General features: G+C 40.2%; 1 protein-coding gene across 1 annotated transcript in view; it reads left to right on the plus strand.

The window, feature by feature from the left end:
• The window catches only part of ATP8A2 (ATPase, aminophospholipid transporter, class I, type 8A, member 2), a gene marked incomplete at its 3' end in the record, with an annotated part of 56,201 nt that extends 32,738 nt beyond the window's left edge, over window positions 1-23,463 (plus strand). The window contains exons 16-23 of the mRNA XM_010183580.1: window positions 6,267-6,372; window positions 7,726-7,808; window positions 9,467-9,516; window positions 11,048-11,117; window positions 12,820-12,904; window positions 14,240-14,379; window positions 17,250-17,388; window positions 23,379-23,463. Of these exons, the coding sequence (XP_010181882.1) occupies window positions 6,267-6,372; window positions 7,726-7,808; window positions 9,467-9,516; window positions 11,048-11,117; window positions 12,820-12,904; window positions 14,240-14,379; window positions 17,250-17,388; window positions 23,379-23,463 (758 nt within the window). The remainder of the gene's footprint in view (window positions 1-6,266; window positions 6,373-7,725; window positions 7,809-9,466; window positions 9,517-11,047; window positions 11,118-12,819; window positions 12,905-14,239; window positions 14,380-17,249; window positions 17,389-23,378) is intronic.
• Between the last annotated feature and the right edge of the window lie 715 nt (window positions 23,464-24,178).

A 24,178-nucleotide genomic window follows, 5' to 3' on the forward strand; every position in this document is an offset into this window, starting at 1 on the left:
TTGCAGCAGATATTTGGGTTGCCTCCTGTTCCTTTGTGTTCTGTTTGTTCATGTATGGCTGCAGTTATGGTTTCTGGCAATTGCTAACTCCATATGCTTCAGTTCTGAATGAAAGGCTACTCGTTTGAGTGCAGGCTGCAGATAAAGTGTGTTTGAGCTCTCACTGACTGGCTGTTGCTTTAGACACCTATATAGAAAAGTACTTCAGTACATTTTAATAGACTCCGCAGAAGAGATGAATGGGCTGTGAAGTGGAATTTTTCATCTAGTCTTAAGATGGCCCCTTAACTTTGGGCTATCTCTGATTCTTTGGTGGTCTTTGGGTAGAGATGCTACTTTAGGAGACAGAAGGAACATTTGCAGTTGTAGCAGGCAAACAGGATTTTGGTAGCTTCCTTAGGTGTCACTTAGTCTAGACAGCTCAGAAGTCTTACTTCTTTGCATGCATGTTCTTCTGGCAACTTGAGCAGATAAATACTGTTGTCATTGCACAGCTGACTGGGCCAAGCACACTGTGTGAACTCAGCCCTTAGACAATCAATGGGGAAATCTCCTGCTGATGAGACTTAAGGTGTACCTTGTAGGCCAGAGTTAATCTTTTGGAGTCTGACTGCACCGGAGGGATGGATACCACCCACAGACAAGTGGTGATTTAACACAAGCTGTAAGAGTGCAAGGCCTACATGTGACAAGTGGCTTAGGAAGTTCAGGTCTATTTGTCAGATTGCATCAGTGAGATGAGGACTGGGTTCCAGGATAGTGAGACAGGAAAGAGTTGCATTTTTCTAGCTTTTTGCATTAGATCAACTGTTAAGGTGCATAAATGGCTTCCTTCTACCTAGAAATCCTTAGTGTCTTAGTTTTTATAGCTAGTAAATAGCTGCAGATGCCGTTTGCAGCTGTCTGACAGTCTCCACTCATTTAGTGAACTGAGGTGACTAGACTGAAGTGTTCTAGCACAGGCTGCCTTAAGGGGTCAGATGGTGCTGTACTCAGCTGGGCAATGAATTACCTTTAAACATTTGCCTTTTTGCAAGCTGTCAATGTGATCTCTCGCAAACACTCATTAAGTGCTTTTCTAATCCAGTTGCAAGTGTTAGTTTAGAGCTGTCTCAGTGCCAAGTAACTTTCTTTCCTGGTTGAAAATAAAAAACCTTGTACTTGTCCTCATGAGACTGTCTTCCATGTGCTAGGAAGGTTTTTAGCATCCTGCATCACCTCTAGATTTCATAGCTCTTCTGGGCTACTGGTGTGTAAGGACTGACTGATGGCTGTGTCCACTCTTGAGTAACAGGCAAAGAATTATTCCCCTGCAGGACAAGTTCCAAGGAAAAATAACTTGTCTTGGAAACAAGTGCGGGTTTCTTCTGGCTTCTTTGGGATTTTGATGTGGAATAAAATACCTATTTTTGCCTGCCTATGCTTTTTTCTTTGTAACAGCTTCTGTTGGATGAACTGTGCAGCTGTGCCAAGAGTACAATGCTGGCTTGTTTCTATAGGGAAAATGGCAGAAACTCTTATTAGAATAAGAAAAGATTAGTTATTTGAGAGACTTAAAAGCATTTTTGGTGAATATGCTAGATTGTCTTTATCTTGGTGCTTGACAGTTGCACATGTGCTGTGGATTAACTCTGTATGGAGATGCAAGGCTGAGTGTGGGGTTGGTTTTACGCTGGAGATATGAGTGCAGGTAAGGAGGTCAAGAAGTGAAAGAACTAAAACTTGGATCTCATCCTGGGCTGTTCTGTCTCCCTGGATTCTCTCTGAACTCCCAATTTGCATATGAACTCTCTTCTGTGGCCATCGAATTACCACTTGGCCAAGAAGCAAGAAGCCCTTGCAGATGCGTGAATTGATTCAGTGAGTATGTGTGAGGAGTGGTTTAGCAGCTGGCCAGGCAGAACAGAGAATGGTTGTGCTCATGGTGAGTCTTTACCTCAGTGGAAGTGTTCATTTGCATCTCTCCAACAGGTCTGCCTGTTTTTGTGACATGTGTAGGAGCTGAGGCTTTTATCCCATCAGGCTTTGTTGAAATGGCAGCTATCGTCAACTGATCCTTAATTCCTTAGGAAAGCAGAACCAGAAAAGCCTGTCACTACTTACTGGGATGAAAAACTGGACTTTAAAATACAGTAAGGGGAAAACACATGCAGGTTGTGGGAGCCTTTTGGCAGGCTTTAGTTCAGAAAGTAACTGTTGCCTAAAAACTGACCAAACATAATTTTACAACTCACAATTAAATTGTTACAGCTTGGTGAGAGAGATTGTTCACTCTTCTGCTTTTACCGTTACTGTGCATGGGACTTTGATACTTTTCTTTTGCTCAAGTACAAGGCAGTATCCTTAAGTAATATTTCAGTGGTTTTGGACAACATAAACTTACGTGTAACTCTGATAGATTATGGTTAATGTTTTCTTTGAGTCTGTGCCTTGAATATCCCGATCTCTACAAGCGTCACTGTTTTGGAGGTACCCAACATGGCTGGATCCTCACTGCTCTGTAGATAATTTGAATGAATAAAACAGTAGGAAGTTAATATAATTTTTCAGATTGAGTCATCATTCTCCCTGGTAATGAAGTAGATAAGAATTTTAATAGCTGTCCTTGGCAGAATGTGCCACATTTTCTGCAAAGTACTAGGGTCAAGTTGTTGGACTGTGCCTTAATATCAGTTTGGCAATTTTAGACCATTTGCTCAAAACCTATCAGTCCTGCTGATCTGGAAATACTGTGAATGGAGGCACCAATGTGATACTGCTACAAGTGCAAGAGAAGATGAATAAATTTGTTTAACATCACATGCTACTTCCTTTTAATTGTATCAGGCTGTCAGCAGTTGAGTAGCATAATGCAATCTCTGTCCTCAGAGTGAGAAGGCCCAGATAAGAACATGCGTGACAAATGTGCAGATATGTGTGGCTCTGCAGGGTGCAGCTTGCTCCCCCAAAAAATGAGTTTTGACTCAATGTTTTGTTCCCTCTGAACAAGAGAGCACACAAAGGGATGAGAACTTGTGATACAGCTTCCTGACCAGTGGTCTATGCCCTGCTTGGTAGTGGATAATGTTGTGTGGTTTAGGTAGGTTATCTTTGTGTTCAGTGTAGATAGTGCTTTGTAGATAACAGTTCAGAAACTGCTTCCCAAAATATGTGAATATGTCTCACTGTGTCTGTATTTCTTAGCTTGCAGGGACAGCATGTGAAGTATGTTGAGCCAGTGGAGTGTATCACTGGCATAGGTGATACACGAAGTGTTTCATGGATCTTTGGAGAAGACTTAGAGAAGCAATAGCTTTTACCCAGAACTGTTGGCATGCAGGGAGAAAAATGGGGGGAGATGGCATTTGAAATGAGAGCTACTTGTGGACGGGTGAACAGGAGACTAAAATATGCAAACTCTGTTCCTGCTACAGATAAATACAGCAGGAAGAAATGGGGTAGGAAGAAATAAAGCTGAGCTTGACAAATAAGCAGTCAAGGTCTCTCATAGAAACCATCAGTAAGAATCTGAGTACTAAAATGAGAGAGACTTGCTTTAATAGAGGAAAAGAAGTAATAAAGCAGAACTGGTTAACCTGTGGGACTCATCTTATGCTGGGATTAAGCTTGGCATGATGTAAGGAACATATCAATGCAGAAGCCATTAATGAATTTTCTGCTCACAGCTCTGAAGTAGCAACTTGAATGCTCTGTCCTGACTCATATTAGTGCAGCAAATATTGTGTCAGGGCTGGAGCAATATAGAAAGGAAACAAATGCCAGCTGTGTGGAGGAGCTGATGTGATGAGCTGGGTCTCTGGTGGTCTGTTGCTACAGAATTAAAAGATTGCCATGTAATACATTGTGAGCTGTGAAAATACCAAGACAGCAAGAAATTACATTGCTGGCTTGAAAGCAGAAACAGGTACATAGGAAGGATTAAAATCAATGATATTACCCGAGACAGGTTGTTTCCAGCTGATAGAGCACATACTGTGAAAGCATGCAAGGGGCTGGGTGATAGATGTGTAAGGAGGACATCAAAGACCTGTAGCAGTGGATGCTGAAATGAGGAGAATCTGGCAGGCTGTGCATTTTGAGATGGAGATAAACTTTCATTGCTTTTGCTGGAAATAATGGAGCTGCAGTAACCTCCTGACCAGTAATTTGCTGGGGACTTACTGTTTTGCACACTGCTCTCTGATTATATTCCATCTGTTCATTTTCTTGAACACAGCCTCTGCACTCCAGCATGTCAGAAGGTACAGCTGTTGTTATTTTAGTGGCGTGTGACCATACAATTCAGGAGTTTCATTACGCAAAGATAAAGGTCCTGTGTGAAACAGTTATTTAGAAAATATTGATGACAAAGTACATGAAGTAAAACAAGAATAGAAGTATTGGATCTGCAGTCTCTTTTATTACTCTTTTCTGATATGCTTATTTTTTGTTTACAAATGTTAACACCATATTTGCCAGCTGCCTTATTTTTCATGGTTTTTGTAGTAATTTACTTTCTAGTAATTAAACTTTGCTACTGCCAGTGCATCTTTCTGTTGTACACATATATAGGCTATGTGTGCCACATTGAAGAAAAATCTCAACAACTATTCCCTATTTTTGTTCTTGTCTGTGAAATAGGACCTGAGATAGAGCAAAACTGTGTGGGTCGTTTTTGTCACAGCTTGGCTTGGGGAGAGAAGCATTAGCATGTCTAAAAGCCAGATGTGAAAGCTACTGGCCTGATTGTGAGAAGTTGTGTTTTAAGTGACCCTCTAAATGGGAAATGGAGGAGTCAAATGTCTCAGTAGTTGTATGTGATTAATGGGTTTTGTATGAAAAAAATGCAGTGCATTTCAGATAACAGTACTATGCGTATTCTTAAAATACACGCGGTGCAAGGCTCTCACATGAGAGGATTTTTGGTGGCATGTAGTTCTCACTTGAAAAAGTTTCCTTTGAACTTTGTAGTCTGTCTTTCTGCTGTGAGACATGCAGGTGTATGTTAGCAGAATGATTAGTGTAGAAGCATCTTTTAACTGTTTTAAAAAAAAAACAAACCTTGGATTCTGTTTTACTAAAATATCTTAGGATTCTCCATCTGATCTTGGTTCTAATATTGCGATAGTGGCATTTTGGCCTGACTTTGTGCTAACAGCTCTTGTGGTGATCTTGGTGTTGCAGTAGCTGTTAAGACAGAGTATATCTAAAATATGCTATGCTAATAAAAACCTTGGAAATGAGAGGGTGTTTTCATATGCAAAAATTATGTGAGTGTTCACAAAGTCAACCAAGGCTTTCTGCAGAGGTAGAACAGCTGAGCCTGTGCCTGACTCAGTGAGCAGACGGCTGCTGTGGTACAAGACTTTGATGCTGCCAACTGTGGATGTTACGGATACAGCAGAGTTGGTGAAGGGGAACATGTGTTCACCTCAGCTGTTTCAGCCAAGCATCTTAAAGGTCTTTGTGAGCTGTGGATGAAGCAGTATGGCAGGTTGTGAGCTGGGCAGCTGAGTACTGTTCCTGACTGCTATGGGACTGGAAATGCTGTGTCAGAGGCAGGGGTGGAAAGGAGGCAAGAATGGGGTGGGGGATGCCTTAGCTGCAGTTGCCAGAAGCTGCTGATCAAAGGCCTATGATTTAATTGCTGTAGCATCTTCACTGGGTGGTAGACTCAGTGTCTCATGAAGCCTTTTGGGATGGCTGGTGACTGTGCAGTCTGTGAACAATGTTTTATATTGTGTGTTCTTACGATGCTGAATGCATAGGGACCATTGATGAAATTTCTGTTCAGTTGAATGATCTATTTCTGTGGAAGATGATGTGATGTTGCCTTCTGGCTAATCAGCTTCTGGCACATCTAGATGTTCGTTACTAAGGGTGCAGTTGCAGTGAGTTTAATTCTGGTGTGGTTACTGACAAGCTATTGAAAGCTGTTGTGGGAGCTACTGAAGTAGTATTTCCTGTTGTTTGATTATAATCAGCAGCTTGTGACAGACATCTTTGACTGTATGAAGCTTGGGGTGGTACAAAGTTAATGCTTTTATATTTAGGGGGTATGAAGCTTCTCAGCTCTCTGCAACTTAACATGTCTTTTATCAGAAGCACTCTAGTTCATTAATGCTGGCCCAAATGCTGCTTTATTGGTGTTCTGGGACCAAGACAACTACTATAAAAAATAAATTTCTTTTTTTGTCTCTGGTACCTAAGAGGTATTCAAAGGTGAGCGAACAGCTGCCTCAGTCCACGTGTGTTACTAAACCTCACTCTTCTGTTGTCCTGTCTAGCCCACAGCTGTACACATACAGGAGTTCCTCACTCTGCTAGCTGTGTGCCATACTGTTGTTCCTGAGAGACAAGGAAATACGATAATCTACCAGGCCTCTTCTCCAGGTTGGTTGTTGCTGTTTTTCTGGGGAGGGAAGGAATTAGAGAGTACAAGTGGATGGATAAGGGATGAAAAGAAAGTCCAAACATTTCTGGAAAGGTCAGTGATGTTAAAAGCAAGATGTTCTCCATGATGCCAGAAGTAGATCTGGCATCTTCTGTCACTAGTGCATGCTGCTTTTGAATGCTTCATACAGAACTGCCAAGTCCGTGATGTTTTTGTAGAGCTGGGCTAGGCTTTTGATCCCTTCTGTTCTCATGAGACCTTTTAACTCTGGCCTCTCTCTGCTGAGGCAAAAAGCAAAAGTAAAACTTTCAGCGACTTCTGTACATAGAGTTGACCTATGTCTCTGCATGAACAGTTACTTGTTCTGTTTGCCATGAGTGCAAGCTGGTTGCCTTGATCTAGCAGCTTCCCATGTTGCTTGAAACTGATACATGATATGGTGCAACATAGAGCAGAGTCTTGGCTGTATTTTTGCTGACTCTTAGCCCCTTTTTTCCTTCTTTCAGACAGCACAGTGGTACTGAAAGAGGTAGGCAGGTCCAAAACGCAGAACTGTGGGGACCTGCTCCCCATCAGACTTATCTCAGTTTCTGAGGATCTTTCTAGACCTGTTAGTGATATACTGAGTGATAAAGCAACAAGATGTCTATTTGTCTTAATAGAGTGTCTGAAGAGTCAGGTGAATGGCCCATGTAAGGCAGCTCTAGTCATAGGGTTGATGAACTGTGAGGAGACCAAGGGAGCTGTAGAGACACTTAGGTTGCTTGAGCTGAGCACTAATTTAGCTTGTACGGTGGTTGTGCTCAATGCTATTTGCTCGTTAATGAGGCTGAATAACTACATACAAGAGGTAGAGGTGTTGGCTCTGGTTTCAGCTCAGTTATTTGAGATCTTATTAACACTGCCGAGCTCAGTCCTCAGAAGAGAATGCTGTACTTATTTCTGTAGCACCTGAACTTAGTGCCTTTACTGTAGGGAATGGATTAAATGCATGTTGTAAGTAGTTATAGGAGTAACATAACTTTGATCTTTCAGAGCGTGTATTTCCCCTTTTTCATGTAGGAAAAACATGACTCTTCCAGAGCAGTAGACTTCAATGCTTCAATAGTTACAGGATGTTTTATACAGATAGAGTATGAAGTTTGTGTAGTTGATATTACATGGCCTTTGTAGGACTAAAATGTGAATGTTGTTGTGGAAGTGTGTGCAGAGCTACTCTGGTGGCCTTACAGATGTGGGAGTACATGGGGAAAGGGTGCTTCTGTTTTTTGGCAGTGTGGCATGTTTAAATATAAGCTTTGCAGACCTCTTCTACATACCAGGCTAAACTTGAGCTTTTCTTTTATTGACAGATGAAGGGGCATTAGTGAAAGGAGCAAAAAAACTTGGTTATGTCTTCACAGCACGGACTCCCCATTCGGTGATCATTGATGCGGTAAGTAATGGATGTGTGTTGTACAGACTGCTGAGCTCATGCAGAGCGTGAATGTCTCCTGCGTGGTTCTTCAGTTCCCCTTCACAGGGCCTTTAGGATGTTACATGCAAAGGCTTTTGCAGACTGGGGAAAGTTGTCTTACTCTATTTTTCAATGCAAAGTCCTCTGCCCTTCTGTGTGGCAATAGGAAGTTGCAAGCTTATATAGGAAATGACAGCAGTTGTGCCTGAAGAGTATTTCCGTTGTCTGGGAAGCACAGACAAGCACACTTAAATCAGAAAAATTCATGTGTCTGGGAAATTATGTGTAACAGTTACTGTACTTCTAAATGTTTGAGTTATTGTATTAAAATGGATTTTTTCTTCAGAGTAAAGTATTCAGCAGAAGATGTATCTGCTTGACAAGCTCTGCATGCAGAGGTGTGTAGCTAACGGCTTAGAGTTGGTACAGGCAATCTCCAGCTCACGGGGCCATATTCTGATTTAAGTTGCAGTCTAAGCTGAAGTAGCTCCAGACTTACACAGGTGCAACTAAGATGAGAACTTTGTCTCTGAAATACATAGTAGGATGCTTATTAAGAATAATGGATATATTTTTGTCCTTTCTCCCAGGTGCATTCACTTTCAAGCTTCTTGGTGTACTGCCAAGCTAAGCACTTAAAACATAAATATTTCTAGGATTTTTTACAACTACTCGGGAAACTGCTGCTTAGTTTAAGGGGAAGAGCTTAGGATGAGGAGTGTCATCTAGAGGTATCTAAGATCTTCCATCTTCTAGGAAGACCTAGGCCCACCTGACCTTTTTTTATATTGCTCATACATGCCAAGCTGGGAGCACTGTCGGTCTGTAGCCAGTAGTAAAAGCTGTTGCTCCCAGAGGTTCCTGTCTCTCCTCGTTGCCTGCATCTCTAACAATACATGTAATATGGGTTGGAGAATATTGAAGACATTGCTGAACATGTGCCTTATAGGACATAACTCTATACTGAGATTAGATTTTGCTACAGCCTTGTCTTTAACCATGTGCTGAAAAAACTACCAGAGTTCAGAGACTGCAGTAACTCCCACTGCTCTCATCTCTTACATGGCAGGAATGGCAAAGCTATGACATTTCTTAATCCTTTCCCTTCCTCAGGTTGCTCATGTTCAACCGCAGCAAATAGTTGTTGATGGTAACAGGAATTACTCCTTGGTTAACCATTTTTTACCACAAAAATTATAACCTAATATGGTTGTAAGTTCAAGTAAAAGAAATATTAAGGCAATTCAGGCAAAGATTACAGTATTACTGAATCTGGATGGCATGTTTATTTTAATTTGGACAACATGCACAGTCTGTAATATATCTCTTAGTTTATAGCTGTTAAGAAGTAAATATTCAGCTTATCTTTCTAAACATGCTTATTCTTCTGGAGTAAGATACTACTTCCTTGAAATGGTGTAAAAATAATAAATGGAGGATGCCACAGTATTAGATATTCAAGTTAATCTTTGATGCCGTCATTAAATAGGGCTCTACATGACTTTTACCAGGAGAGGGAGCTATTACCACAGTTTTCTTTACACCGGAGTGTGTGAACAAAGGTCTTTAACCAACTTGAATGTTTATATATGTAAGAATATACTGCAAACTCTAATAGTACATGCTTTCATTTTTAGCTGGGAAAAGAAAAAACCTTTGAAATTCTTAATGTGCTGGAGTTTTCCAGGTAAGTTTTCCTCTAATACACTTAAATGCAGAGTAACAAGAAAACCATTTTTGTTAATGTTATTGAGAAGAAAAAGATTTAACTGATGCAGTAGGAAAGCTGAACTTCCTTTCTCCATCTCCTTTTTTTCAGTATAGGGCTAATACAGAGCTTCTTACCAACTGGTGGCTCTTCGCATGTAAGCATGAAGCTCTCCTCTGCCACCCCAGCTCTATTGGCTTATTGAGAAGTTGCTGCTCTGAAAGTGTCATTCTGTTCTTTGTTGATTTTCTGATGTGTCACTGGTCTGCTTCAGGAACATGCTTTTAGATTGAGACAGCACATTTATAGTGCTTCTGTAAATTACTTCGTTTTGAGTAGGTGGAATCTACAACTGGAGAGCTTTTTGGGGCCCCTTTTTAAAAACCACTCCAGCTATGAGAATATAAACCTAGCAGGCACTCCCAACTTGACAAGCTAGTTAGGATGGGCACTGCTTGGGTAGCAAGAGGCTTTGTGTGGTGAATTGAGACCTCTAAATCATTTGAGATGATTGGTCTAGATCTCCTAGACTTCTTCCTCAGAGCAGGAAGATTGCTCTGCACTCTGATCTGTTTGTACATATTGGCAAGAAGGGAATGAGGAAAGAGGATGCTTCTGAGTTCTTTTTTTTCTAAGGAAGAGAATTATAGTTACAGATAACTTTTTTGAATATGAAACCACACGTTCTTAGGGTTCTCTTGATAAGAGTTGATTTGCTTGCCTCTGCCTCTTAGAAGCTGCATTTTTTTCCAGTGGCTCTATTAAAGGAGCAATTAAGAAGTGAAATGCCAAAATTGATCTTTAAAAATACATATATAACCTTGCCAACCTTCCTTTGTTAAATGTTTGTGTCCAGTATGCTATTGTTTACTTTTTATTTAAAAAATATATCCTGAACTTGACGGTCTTGATCAGCTGCCCTGCTCAGAGGGTCTGGCTTTGTTCTACATAATCCCAACTATGCAGTTCTAATTAGACCAATATAAAGAACCTATAGGGAGGTCAAGAGCTCATCTGTTCTGTGATTTCCTTTCTATGACATTTCTGTGTTCTTTTGAGTTAAGAAGTTAAATACCCACCCACTAACAAGGGCAGTTATTTCCATGTCTGTTACGCCTGTAATAAATTTGCATTCAGCCTTAATGTTTCTATTTTTAGCCTGAGTTCCCAAAATTTTGCTTGAAGAATAAAGAAAAACTGAGAATAAATGTGACTCCCCTTCTTTGAAGGGGATTTCTGTGCCATCTTGCTCTTTTGCAAATTCTTGCTTGCATTTGGGTGCAAGTCTGTTGTGGTTGCGTCCTCACCAATGGGAGCCACAGGGCTGAAGCTGGAAATGGGCAATTTAGTATTTCTCCTTGCTGTGCAGGATTGTGGGGTTTTAAGTTATTACTGTTACATCTCCCCTGATTGCAGATGCACTAAAGGCATCTGAGAAAGTTCACTGGCTAAAGCAGGACTTAGTCTTCATCACTAAGACTAATGAAAGCAAATATTTTTCTTTCAATAGCAACAGGAAGAGAATGTCAGTGATAGTTCGAACTCCAGCAGGAAAGCTACGTCTCTACTGCAAAGGGGCTGTAAGTAATTGTGCTACCTAATGGAGAACCGACACTACTGGTTACTGTTTCAACAGCTGTGACTGATGCTGGCATTTCATGTCTCATGCAGAATACATGTTGGCTTTCTGTTTAGGGCCAAATGATTTAAGAGATCTCTCATTCTTCCTCTGACTTTTATTGCAAGCAGCAGGAAGATTGCTGGGCTTTCTGCTACCCAGCTGAAATCCTGAAACTAATGGGAGCAAAGGCAGGATTTCACTCAGCTGTGCAGCAGCAGTTCAGGAGCTAGACTAAATGCTGTTGTCTGAATCTGTAACACCAAAACTTGTTCTCAAGTGGTTGGCTCTTGATCTGGCCCTGTTGAATCTCTGTACCTGCTGCTATTTGTCATCATGACTTGCACCATGTTGTGCTTCTGTCTTCACTGACAAGAGCAATAACTTACCAAAGTACAAGGCTGCAAAACTAGCATTGGCCATAGCCGCAGAGAGGTTCTAATTTCAATGGAAAACTATGGAGGTGGCATCTTGCAACTATTTCTGACTTCTGTAAGCATGTGGCTTACTTGAATCTATCCTGACATATAGGTTTGAGTGCACTGCTCTGTTGCTTCAGTTTAACTCCCTTGATTTGGTAAAGATGTAGTGGCTTCATGCTGGTGTGGCAGGAGTGAATTAAGCCCACTGTCATTGTGCATTACTTAAGTTGTATGCCTGGTAGGACTGCCCAGATCTGCAGCTATTTGTCTTCAGTCACTGCTTATACTGTGCCTGTACTCAGTTTCTTGAAGTGCAGCACTGGAAGGGATAGAAATCAGGAGAGTTTGTAGTCTAAGTTTTCATGCTGTCTTCTGTATGAGCAGGCTCCGATGCCTGACAGAGCAAAAGGGTTCTAGTAATTAGTGTAATCTGTTTTGTCTTGTGTGTTCTGCTGCATTCACCACTCATCTAAACTATTCTACATGAACTCTTCCATAATCTAAGTCATCTCCTATCCTATTACTTCATCATAAATTAATTGGTTTGTATGCCTATCTCTTATCAGTGGTAGATGTAGCCCTGTTTACTTAGCTTAAGAGTCCATATTTGAGCAAAAGTAGAGTTTGTGTATTTTCCATGTGTGTAGCAACTTGTTCTGGTAGTTGCAGCATAAAATCCAGACACTCTAGATATGCCGGTGATGGTGCTGCATTTTGATTGCAGGTATTGTCTGTGCCTCTTCAATTGCCCTTTAATTTAGTAATGAAGAAAGTTACTGCAGGAGGAAGGATTTTTCTGAGATAATTTAGTGGTAGAACCTGTTCAGTGTTTCTGCCTGCTGTTTAACATCCGTGAGAACATTATCTAGAAAGGATTGCAAGAAGCTCTTCTGTATGGAAGTAAAATGTGTACTGAATAAGACCAGACACTTAAATTCTCTGAAAATCAGTATTTCCAATTAGTAATTCAGAAAGCAGTGTTCTATACTGCCCAATAATGAGAGCCCCCTTTATGGAAAGATGAGGGGAGGGCAGTGTGTTTCTCTGTCCACATTATTTGAAGAGGTTGCAGTATCTCTGCCACTGGGCAGAGTCCAGATCATTTACTCAAACTGGAGTGTCTAAAACCTGAATGCATTACTTCAAATATGGGTTCTGATGTTCTTCACTTGAGCTTGTAAATACAGAAATGGAAACTTCATACGTGGACTTACACTGTTGTAATGAATTTGATTTTAATAGGATAATGTAATTTTTGAGAGGCTTTCAAAAGATTCCCAGTATATGGAGCAAACACTGTGCCATCTTGAATACTTCGCCACAGAAGGTAAGCGCAACAGCATGTCATGAGAATTCTATTTATCAAATTACTTGCAGCATGTTCTGCATTGTCTTAGCTCTGCGGAGCCAAATAAGATGGTTATGAAGATAGATTTAGGAGTGGTGTGTAATCAGCAAATTAACTCCTCTAGTATAACTTTATACCTAATGCAGTTTGTGTCCTACTCCTGGTTCTGTGTGATTTCAATATGGAAGTGGAATTTGGGAGGAAAAGATGAGGTTCTGTGAGTCTGTGGTGAAGGGAAAGGGCACAAGTTCTTTTACCCAGAATACCTCAGTTACATTGAAGTTAGAGGTGTTTTTACTGGTAAAAGTCTGATGACAAAGTCCCAAGCTTTGAGGCAGAGTGATAATCTGAACACGCTGAGAAGCCTGGAAGACCAAGACATCAAAGATGTCTGATGATCTGAAGTGGTCTCTAGGGCCTTTGACTGATGTAACACCTCATAGGGATCTACTTGGCATTGTTTCCTTTTCTGCAGTAGCATAAAATATTTGCATTATAGTAAAACCATTAACCAGTGGTTTTCTTTCTAAATCTGAAACTATTATTCAGGGTGGTGGTTGTTGTTGTTGTTTGTTGTTGTTTAAAAAAAAGAAAAAAAATTTGCAGACTCCCACATTCCCAGTAATTAAAACTTTGTATTTTATGGCACACACTCCTTTGTGCTTGACACATGCCAGGAAAAAAAAATAATCATTACTTCTGTATGTTAATTTTTTGTCTGTGGTCTAATAAAATGGTTTTCCTATTTCATGGGCCCTTTTTCTCTCTTTTGTGCACGTATTACTCTCATTATTAATGTGAGTCATGTGCATACACTGAAGGAGGAAAACAGTCGTGCTAAAAGGAAATGTGGGCTGTGCAGTCTATTTGGCTAAGTCCTATTTCCAGTCATAATATATAGCCAGTTCTTTGTTTAATTTGACCTTTTTTATATATGTGAAAGCCAAGCTTGCATTCATACTTAAGCTAAAAAGATTAAAGGTGACGCTTTTGCTGCTCCAGTATGGCTAAATTGCAATACTGAAATTTGAGGAGAAGCTGGTGCCTGCCTATTAGGCTCTTTTGATTTTGTACCAACATTAGTAATGTATATGAGCCAAACTTATGTCTTGTATTTGTGAAAATCCAAACACTTGAAAAATGTATAGGGAGATTCTGTCTGAAATCTGGAGTTTAACAATGAGCATTAAAAGCTCTTCTTGGCTTCTGTGAGAGGGTTAGAATTTGGCATTGATTAGGGCATTAATGATTAGCTGCTACTCAGTGTAATTTTACTATGTGTTAATGGCTGTGTTCCTGTGTTCTGTTGTGTAGGTCTGAGAACTTTGTGCATTGCTTATGCAGACCTGTCAGAAAACTCTTACAGGGAGTGGCTGAATGTCTACAACGAAAGCAGTACAGTTCTGAAAGACAGAACTCAGAAGCTGGAGGAATGCTACGAGATCATCGAGAAGGTAAAATGTGTATGTTTTTGAGAATCAGATACAGATTCCCTTACCTGTGTATTTTTACATGGGATTTAGGCTTTATACAGTAAACAAACCATTCATTTCATTCATGACAAACTGAAAAGGTACTTTTTGTTGGCAACTTGTTCAGTCCATAGACCTCTCAAGTTTTAGTTCGTCAATATGAGACAAACTGATGTGTGAAAGGTCATTACTACTTACAGACTCTTCTCACGCTCCTTTAATCTTGCTGTCTTGTGTAGGGTTGATCTAAGTAGATAATGTATAAAATTGTTGCGTTGTGCCATGTTCCCATGTACTAGTATGCAAGGAGAAATTGGTTGCTTTTCACATAGCAGCCACAGTTCAGGTTTTCTGAAGGCTGTTGTAGACATGGTAGACACAAAGTGTTCACCAAGGCCTGTAATTGTATAGACTGGAAAAAAGGTGAAAAACTGCTCTCATCATACTCATTGGAGAACTCATAGTCCTGGAAGGGGAAAGTAGGTAGGAGAGCCAGTTTGAAACTACTCCCACACTGAACAAAATGTTAAAACATCAACGTTAGGGGCTGGTGTGTCTTTGATACTTGGTCTTGCTGCTTTCTAAAATGCTGGTCGTGCTTCTCATCTACCTGTTCACGCTCCCTTGCTCCAGTTATTTAGCTCTCATTTTGTTCAGTGGTTTATTTTGAGCACTCTGAACTTGAGTTGCTTTTGTTAATTAGTGTGAACAATGCAACTTTAGTTCTGGAGCGCTGTTGGCTGGTTATTTAAGTTAGTTGGAGCAGAAGAGAGGAGGAAGCTGAGACCAGGATGGGAGCTGACTTTCACAGGGTAACAGGAAAATTCCAAGGACTTTAAGTGATAGCTGGAGATTGTGTCCTTCTTTTTCAAACCATTGAATAAATCTCTTCTTGTGCTGGTCAGTCAGCAGCCATGTGGTTGTCTAATCCTTGATTTCTGTAGGTTTCATAGCTCCCTTCAGTTTTCTGCTACCTGTGCTGTGTTCTTATGCACTTGTGTTTTCACTGAGATGAAAAATGATCATGATCAATCCACTAGTGTGGGTTGATTCACTCACTTTAAAATGTGTTCTCAAACCTTGGATCATTTGTGGCCATCTACCTTCTGCTTCTTTTTAATATCCTGAAAAAAGGACACCCTTGAGTGAGTTGCAGAATTGGAGTTTTGGACTTAGTGTCATATTGGTAGGAATATCCACTGTATTCCTTTCTGTTAATGTTTGCTTGCTGGTCATACCAAGGAACAGCGAATTGCACTTAACTTTTTTTTCTTAGATCTGGTATTTCCCAGGTTAAATTCTTTGGTCTATAGGCACTTCTTTCTAGGTAATACTGGCTTATGGTTGTAACATAAAATATAATGTATTTTAGCAGGCCAATTTTTTTTTCTTCAGTCTAAGGGCTCAAGCTTCTTTGTGTTAGTCTGAGTGTTCAGGTCACTGAATGTACAGGTGTACAGGAAAAAAGCCTACGGATCTGTATGAATAACAACTTCACCTTCTGTTCTTTATGTATGTGTAGGTACATACAAGTAGGAGCTGCTTTAATGCCCTCTTCATAGACTCACAGAATAGTTTGTGTTGGAAGAGATCTTTGAAGATCATCTGCCAACTTGCCATGGGCTGGGACATGAGATTACTCAAAGCTCCATCCAGCCTGGCCTTGAACACTGATGTGGTGGGGCATCCACAACTTCTCTGGGCAACCTGCTCCGGTGTCTCACCACCCTCATTGCTATAAAATAAAATAAAAATCCTTCTTCGTCTCATCTAAATCCACCCTCTTCCAGTTTAAAACCATTGGCATTTGTCCTGCCACCACAGGCCTTGGTAAACAGTCTTTTTCCATCTTTCTCATAAGCCTGCTTTATATACAGGGAGACTACAATAAAGTCCCTGCAGAGCCTTGTTTTCTCCAGGCTGAACACCAGCAACTCTAACTGCTTCTGTTCACTTCATCTGTTTTCTCTTGTTTTGAATTATTGTAGTCCCTACAAAGAATAGAAGTTGTTACTTTTTTGGTGTAATTCCTGAAATGATACAGTAATGATAACTAAACTCAATTTGTATCAATTTCTTTTAAATTGAACATCTTTACATGTATAAGGAATCATTAAAATGCTTTTAAAGTTTAAAATATGCAGAGTAGACTGTGCCAAGGTTTATTTCTTAGGTATTTTTGTCTGCCTGACTTTTTTCTTCTGTAACGTGGCCAAATCTCTTCAAGCAATTGCTTTAGAATTGCTTAAGAATATGGCTAACTGTGTAGTATTAAATTTGTTGTACAAGACGTTTTTCTGGCAGACATCTGTATGCAGACTGGAGATACTTGGATTGATTAATGTTCATACCAGTTGCATTACATAAATGTAGTGATTATATCCATAAATACTTGCAATAATTTTTGCTTTGAGTGATTGTATCCAGTCTGTATGTACATTTTTATGGGAGGGATATTAGTTTAAATGATGTGATGCCAGGTGACTTTAGTTTTGTGATCTTAAGAAATATATAAACCGTGATCACTCATGTTGCTATGGTGATTAGTGAATGCTCTACTATGTGTGTTCATCCATAGGCTAGCTTTGGAATTGTCTAATTTCAATTAATTATCCTTGAAACATTGCCATCTTTGGAACAGAGTGTTTCTGATCAGATTCTGTACCTCTTGAAGCATGGATTGTATGCAGAGGAAGCAGAACTGCCACACCAGAAACTTAATGTAGTGCTTATTGCTTGTCAAAATGCTGTATTAGCAATGAGGCTCACCATGCTGTCTTTAATTCCTTTTTGAGTGTGTTCCAAGCAGAGATTTATCGTAAGAAAACAATCCCTCAAATTCTCTTTTCCAGGATTTACTGCTTCTTGGAGCTACAGCCATTGAAGACCGCTTGCAAGCAGGTGTTCCAGAGACAATAGCCACACTAATCAAGGCAGAAATCAAGATCTGGATTCTGACAGGGGACAAACAGGAAACAGCTCTCAATATAGGTACTTATCTTTTTGGTTACTCTGGATCTGTCTGATATGTGGCAGGTTATGTACTAGATCTGTTGTTTCAGGTTTAAACAAAACCAAGCCTGCTTCTTATAGAATGATTCCTTGGTAACAGGCAGGCAGGCCTTCACTTTGGAAAAGAGAGGTTTTTGGAGTGAGGCCTTTGCTCTGTCAGCCTGTATTCAGCTGTTCTTAAGGCAAAAGGGACACTTCAGTTTTAAGTGCAATTCTTGTATGGAGTGAATGTAAGTAACTGCGTTCTGATGGAAACTGGTGAGCTCAACCAAACTGGAATGTTTCAGTTATACTGTGCGTTATATCAAACTGCTTTACAGCTTTTTTTTCTTATGTTGCTGACTGTTTTTTCTAGACTTGAATGGAGTTTGGGATATGGTGGGAAATACAGTAATACAAAGCATATAGCTTACAACTTCTTGCAAACCTTGTCTGTGGAAGTAGGTGGATGCTTGAATAACTGTTCCTGCTGTCACATTATGGCACATCTGTTAGTCTAATATGATTATGTTGGAAGTGTGTTGCTGTGATTGAATATGTGGATAGAGTTAAATATGGGTTGTTTAATCAAGGCACAATATGGATATTTTTGTCTCAAACTTGTTGGTGCATCTTCACTTACAAACAAAGCTCTTAGTATTGCAAAGAAGAAACCTTGCAATGTTGTGAATAAGAAGTACAAATTGAAGTATTTCACAGGTTTGCTTGGGTACTGATGTAATAGAATGGTAACCTACTTAAGAGAGGTGTTTAGATTACTACTTGGTTTTACAGCATAGAACTGTAGAGTTTTTAGGACAGTAGGATTAGGTTTGTTATTGGAAGCAGCCCTTAAGCATTAGTTTTCCTTTTTGATCATATATGTATCTGGTGAAATCAGCCTATACACTAGGCCACTTGTAATTTGTCAAATACAAGGGTTTTACTGTAAGGCTGGGCTGAACTGAAAGTATACATTATAATTTCAATCCTGTAGCAACGAGATGTTGTGCTCTGTAGCACTTCTGCTGTTGAGCTTGTCTTGCATTGGATATGCACGTGAGTAGGTCTAGCATGTACTTAAAACTCCAATCCTTCAGCCTTTTTCTCACTGTGGAGACTTGCAAGGTGGGCAACCTGGGTAGCAACAGCTTGTCTTGTCAAAGAATGCTACTGTGCCTGAAATGCTGATTTGTGAGCTATGCCTATGCTGCTGTCATGCTGTAGCCCTTCACACACCACTAGGAGCCTCCTAGGAGAGGGACTTTCCAGGTCTTAACTAAGTCGTAAAGACTTAATAGAGGAGCAGATCCTGGTAAAAGCACACTCAGAAAGTAGTCTGCTTGACTGACAAGAATTTCTGTTTACTTATCAAAATTTAATCAAGTTTCATTTATATTTTCATGTCAAAGTTGGTACCAAGAGATAAAATTGCTGAACTGATACAGTTGTAGTAGAAACAAGGTGGATGGCTGAAACAGACTATTGATTTAGATGCTAGTTTTTCTGGTTGAAATCACTAGTTCAGTTTTTGCTTTTTTAAAGCTTGTAGTCAGCTTGAGAGGAGGGAAATCATAATCTTTTGACAAATTAAGTATCTGAAATAATTTGGTATATTAACTGACAGCTAGTCTGAACACAAGTAAATGGGCTTTACAGCAGTTGCTTACTCTGAAGGCTGTGAAGGAGACTAACTTCCAGCTTGTCTCTAAAACTGTTTTTTTTGTTAGCAACTTGAAAAGAATCAGTATCTCCCTTACAAATTCTTAATTATCACTTTGTTTACTGTACAATTTGGTGGTAAAACTCTGGAATTTAATTAGCTTCATGTTCAACTGGCTTGAAAGTACAAATGTGTGGCACTCTTCCAGTTTTCTTTATGTAATCCATTAAAACTTTAATAAATGTTCAATTTAAAACCCGATCCACATGTACACTTCATGCTTCAGGTATAAATATGCTGGCTGGGAAGTAGAAAGTATTTTCACTTTCTCATTGTGTGCAGAGGTTGTGCTTATGGAATTTGCTTGCTGTACGGGTATGCATATGTATTGAGGGATATTTGAGCTCTTGGCAGCTGCCCCAAGGAGTTGGAGCACTTTGTTCTTCCAGCTTCCTCTTGATTCTTTGGCCTTCAGAATTTGTGTGGCTCTATTTTCTCTTGATTGCATTCTTGACTTCTCTGAGGAGTAATGGTTGACCTTGCTGTGGGGTGGTTGTATGCCTTCCACTCAGCCATGTACCAGCTGATCGTCCCGCAGGTGAGGAATGTGTTCCTGATAAGCTTTTAGTACTGATCAGCCATTTGAACTCTTCACCTATAGGAGTTTGAGGTTTGGAAACATCTTTGAGCATGACCTACGATCTTAATTTTCTACCAGCTGAAACTGTCCTTAGCCAATGTCTGCAAACCACTCTAAAAGGCTTAACAGCGTTCATGTAGCTTCATTCTTCTCTTATAACCATCTGCAGTCTCTGGATCTTCTTTGACTTTCAGTGAGGCAAAAAAAAAAAGGCAGATTTCTATTGACCGCCATCTTGGTGCTCAGCATGCTCCCAGAAAACCAGAGCTGATTTATTTCCAGCCAATAACTTCCTTAGTAACACATTGATTCTTTAGGGAAGAATACATTTCAGTAAACACTTCATTCGCATTCCCAGAAAACAATCTCTGCAGTTGAGCTGAGTGCTCTTACTTGGAGCATCCATTCATAGCTGCATGCACTGCCTTACAGTCAGAGTGGTTAGGGTTGGAAGGGACCCTTTGAAGATCTAGTCCAACGTTCTCGCCATGGGCAGGGACGTATCTCCCTAGATCAAGTTACTCAATACTCCATCCAGCCCGACCTTGAACACTTCCTATGATGGGCCACCCACAACTTTTCTGGGCAAGCTGTTCCAGTCTCGCCACCCTCATGATAAAAAAAAAAATATCTTCCTTATGTCCAGTCTAAATCTACCCTCTTTCAGTTTAAAACCATTGCCCCTTAACCTGCCACTGCAGGCCCCACAGCTGGATGCAGTACTCTAGGTGGGTTCTCATGTCAAATTTTTCATCCACCAGTATCCCCAGGTACTTCTCCGTAGGGCTGCTTTCAATCTCTTCATCCCCCAGTCTGAACTGATTGATGTTTTGTATTGCCACAGCCTAGTTCAGGACCTTGCACTTTATCTTGTTGAACTTCATGGGCTTTGCACCAGCTTACTCCTCAAGCGTGTCAAGGTCCTTCTGGATGGCATTCCTTCCCTCTAGCTGCACCATTCAGCTTGGTGTTGTCTGCAAGCTTGCTGAGTGTAGTCAATCCCCCTGTCTGACATTGATGAAGATACTAAATGGTATTGGACCCAGGACTGACCCCTGAACACTACTCATTGCTTGTTTCCACTTGTACATTGAGCTATTGACTCTTTGGGCTTGGCTATCCAGCCAACTCCTTATCTCCCTAGCAGTCCATCCATCCATCAAGCCTGTATCTCCTCAGTTTAGAGGCAAGAACACTTCTGTTACGGCAAGCCATGATTCTTCAGTTGAGAGAATGGAAGCAATGCCTACACCCTTGGCTGTATCCCTGTGCGAAGTTGGAGCAGGGCGTAAATGCTCTCTCTAAACACAGAAGATCATCATCGTTCTTGCCTCAAATGCTGGCTTCTATCTGCCTGCAGTACGAATGTGCCTCTGGGCTATGATCTTGAACTCCGGTTCAAGCAATCTTTATCCCAGGACACTTGAAGGGAAGTAAGTCCCAGAAGTACCAGATTTATCTGCTTCATGGGCTTTTAGTCAGACTTACAAATTAAAGAGCTAGATATCAACTTACAGGTGTGGATTGACATTTTATACCTGCTTTGAACCAGCAGTTGATCTTATTCTACACAGAAGCATTGACAAAAATATGCCCTGATCTTAGAAAATGTATTTTTACTTGCCATGTTAGTACTGCCAGTAATAACTGTTACAAAACTTAAATATATGACTATACCCAACTTTAACATGACTATAAAAGTCACTTGTAATCTTAGAGTTGCCGGTTACTTTGATTTATACTAGTGCTAGTTTTTAACATCTCAGTAGTGCTGAAATTGTACGTAGCATATAGATATGCTATACACTACTGTTAGGCTTGACTTAAATTCTCCTATTCCAGTATTGATCTCCTTCCTGTTAAATGTGATGAGACTCAGTTGCAGGATTAGTTCTTGTGACTCCATGACTTCCAGGATACACAGCAGAGCAACTCTGGATTGGTTTTTTTTTTTCTAGCTCCGCTCTAAGAGTGGCATCTTGCTCGTTTTGATAGAAGTAAAATGAAACAGTGAGCAGTGGTTTAGAAATGACTGCTTGCTATTACAGCTGCTACTAGAAAATCCTTTAGAATTAGTTATACTGGTTAGGAAATATTTCATCCTTTTCTCAACAGGTGTGTGTGAGAGTTTCATTCTGTGTTGTTCTCCCAAGCAGAAGTTAAACCTTAGCTTCTTAACACAAATAAGATGAACATGTATCTGCAAAGTTGTGGCTGATATTCGTATTCCACACAGCTGTGAAAATGGAAGAGCAGCAAAACTTTTGCAGCTAATGGAAGCTGCTGCCTGGAAGTGCCTGGTTGTATGATACAGGCATGCTGTCCACTAAGAAAGGTGAAGGATTTACTTTCTTGACGGAAGTCGTCTATGCAGGCGTTTTAACTCTGGATTCTGGCTGCAAAACTAGCCTAATCATAAAAATTCTGTAGCCTGAGGAAATGATGTGCATTGCAATTGATGAGCCAATGTGGCTGTCCTAAGGAATCCCACAGAAAATAAATTGATGCTTCCGTTGTTCTCTTGCTGTTTTGAGAGATGGAGAGACACAAGTAATCCTGTTACATTGACTGTGCTGTTCTGCTTTGAACCTGTCAGCTGTGCAGTGGCTCGTCTCTGGGACATTACTCTTATTCTGCAGTAGCCTTCAGTCTCCATTTAAGAACAGTGTAAGACTTCCTGAGACCTCATTTTATGACAGCAGTTTCTTAAACTTGCTGTGATACATTTCTGTGTGAAAGCACAGTAGAAATATGAAATAATATTTTTTTTTTTTTTACTTTTCATGTGTAACTTCAATCAGCAATGAAAGGCATGTGCTTCAAATAAAGGAATTTTATGCTGTTCTGTGAAGCTACATGACTGTGCCAACCTTGAGAGAACTTGCATGAGCTTTTAGGATAATGGAGTGAGGTCAGTTTGTGAGTTTGTGTTTGCAGTTACTAGCTTTTACTATTACAAAAAAAAGAGCCTTTTTTTCTGTCTTGAGAGCTTTTGCTTTGAATTTTGGTGTCTTAGCAAAGGTACAGAACTGCCTTTTGAGGGCTGCTCCAGACCATGGCAACTTGCTCCTGTTTCATGTGCCAGTCCCACACTAAGAATGACTTGGTACAATTACCTGATGCCTGCAGGAGTTGGCAGGGGCTCTGTGTTTCGTTGATCTGTAGTTTGGAGACACTCAGGACCTTCAATGCCAAACTCTCAGGAGTGAAAGACGCTCATGTAACCCTAGTGCAGGCTAAGGGGACTGGGTGGCACCAACTGATTCAGTACGTTTGCTTCAAGTTGTGTGGCATAGCTGCAGCTACGCATTCAGAACTGTTCCTGTAACATGTTGAAGGCAATTCTGCCCTCATGTAGGGGGAAAAAAAAATTAGGTATAGAAATACTTGATTTTGCTGTAGGGCTGTAGTCTGTATTTGCTGCATCTAGGTCATATGGTATTTTCTGTGGTTGAAACATCGCAAATGATGTATTTGGAAATGCAGATAAAATACTGTCTTTGCTGGTAAAATTGTCAAGTTGGAGTGTGTCCTGTATGCCAGTGTGGGAGTAACTGCTCAAAAGGTAAAACTGTAATTTGAGATTCCTCTTAATTTTGTAATTTGATGTTCCTCTTAAGGTTGAGCTAAACCTTAATTATTCTTCAAAAAAGCTAAGTCCTTGTGTGTTTTTTCTTTCTCTTGCAGGGTACTCTTGCAGACTTATTTCACAGACTATGTCTCTCATCCTGGTCAATGAGGACTCTCTAGATGTAAGTAAGCAAATTTTGATGTAAATCTTATCTGAAGGAATTGTTGCTAACAAAAGGGAAAGTTGTTGAGCTTTCCCATTGTATTTTTTGCTTGTCTTTAAGGGTAACAAGATGAACAATTCATCCTAAAACAAGAGTGGGTTGTGCAAAATGTGCTCCTGAGGTCTCCACTCACAAGCTGCACAGATCAAACGAAAATCTCAGAACAAGAAACTCATTGTGTCTGTGGGTTTGATTCTGCTGCAAGCCGGTGAAACCTGCAGTATGTTATCAGGAATATAGTTAGCTTTAAGATGCAGATATAGAAGTAACATGTTTGAGAAAATAAGCTTTTTACCTTTATTGTTTTTTGTTTTTACGTTGAAATAAGTCTGTCTTCAGCATTGCATGGAACAACTGTAGCTAAACCTATGCTTGAGTAAACTACATTGTGAGCTTACCTATGTACAGCTTTTGAGACCTAAAAGTTCAATCAAAAGCTGCCTGTGAGTGGTTGCCATGCTTTGCAGGTATGTGCAAAAATTAACTAGAAAAACCACACATTTGTACATGAATCTTCCCAGAAGACTTTTTTTCCGATTGGCCTGTTTCAGCATCAGTATCAGCATTTGATGTCACTTGAACATCTGATTGCTGTTAGAAGTACTTGTAGGACTGGTGAAAAGATCTGCTGAAAAGCATCTGATACTTGCATTTAGGGTTGGCAATTCATCCTGCCTGACTGGATGGGAAATG

Source organism: Mesitornis unicolor, unplaced genomic scaffold (genome assembly GCF_000695765.1).
Source record: "Mesitornis unicolor isolate BGI_N332 unplaced genomic scaffold, ASM69576v1 scaffold5084, whole genome shotgun sequence".
Classification (NCBI taxonomy): domain Eukaryota; kingdom Metazoa; phylum Chordata; class Aves; order Mesitornithiformes; family Mesitornithidae; genus Mesitornis; species Mesitornis unicolor.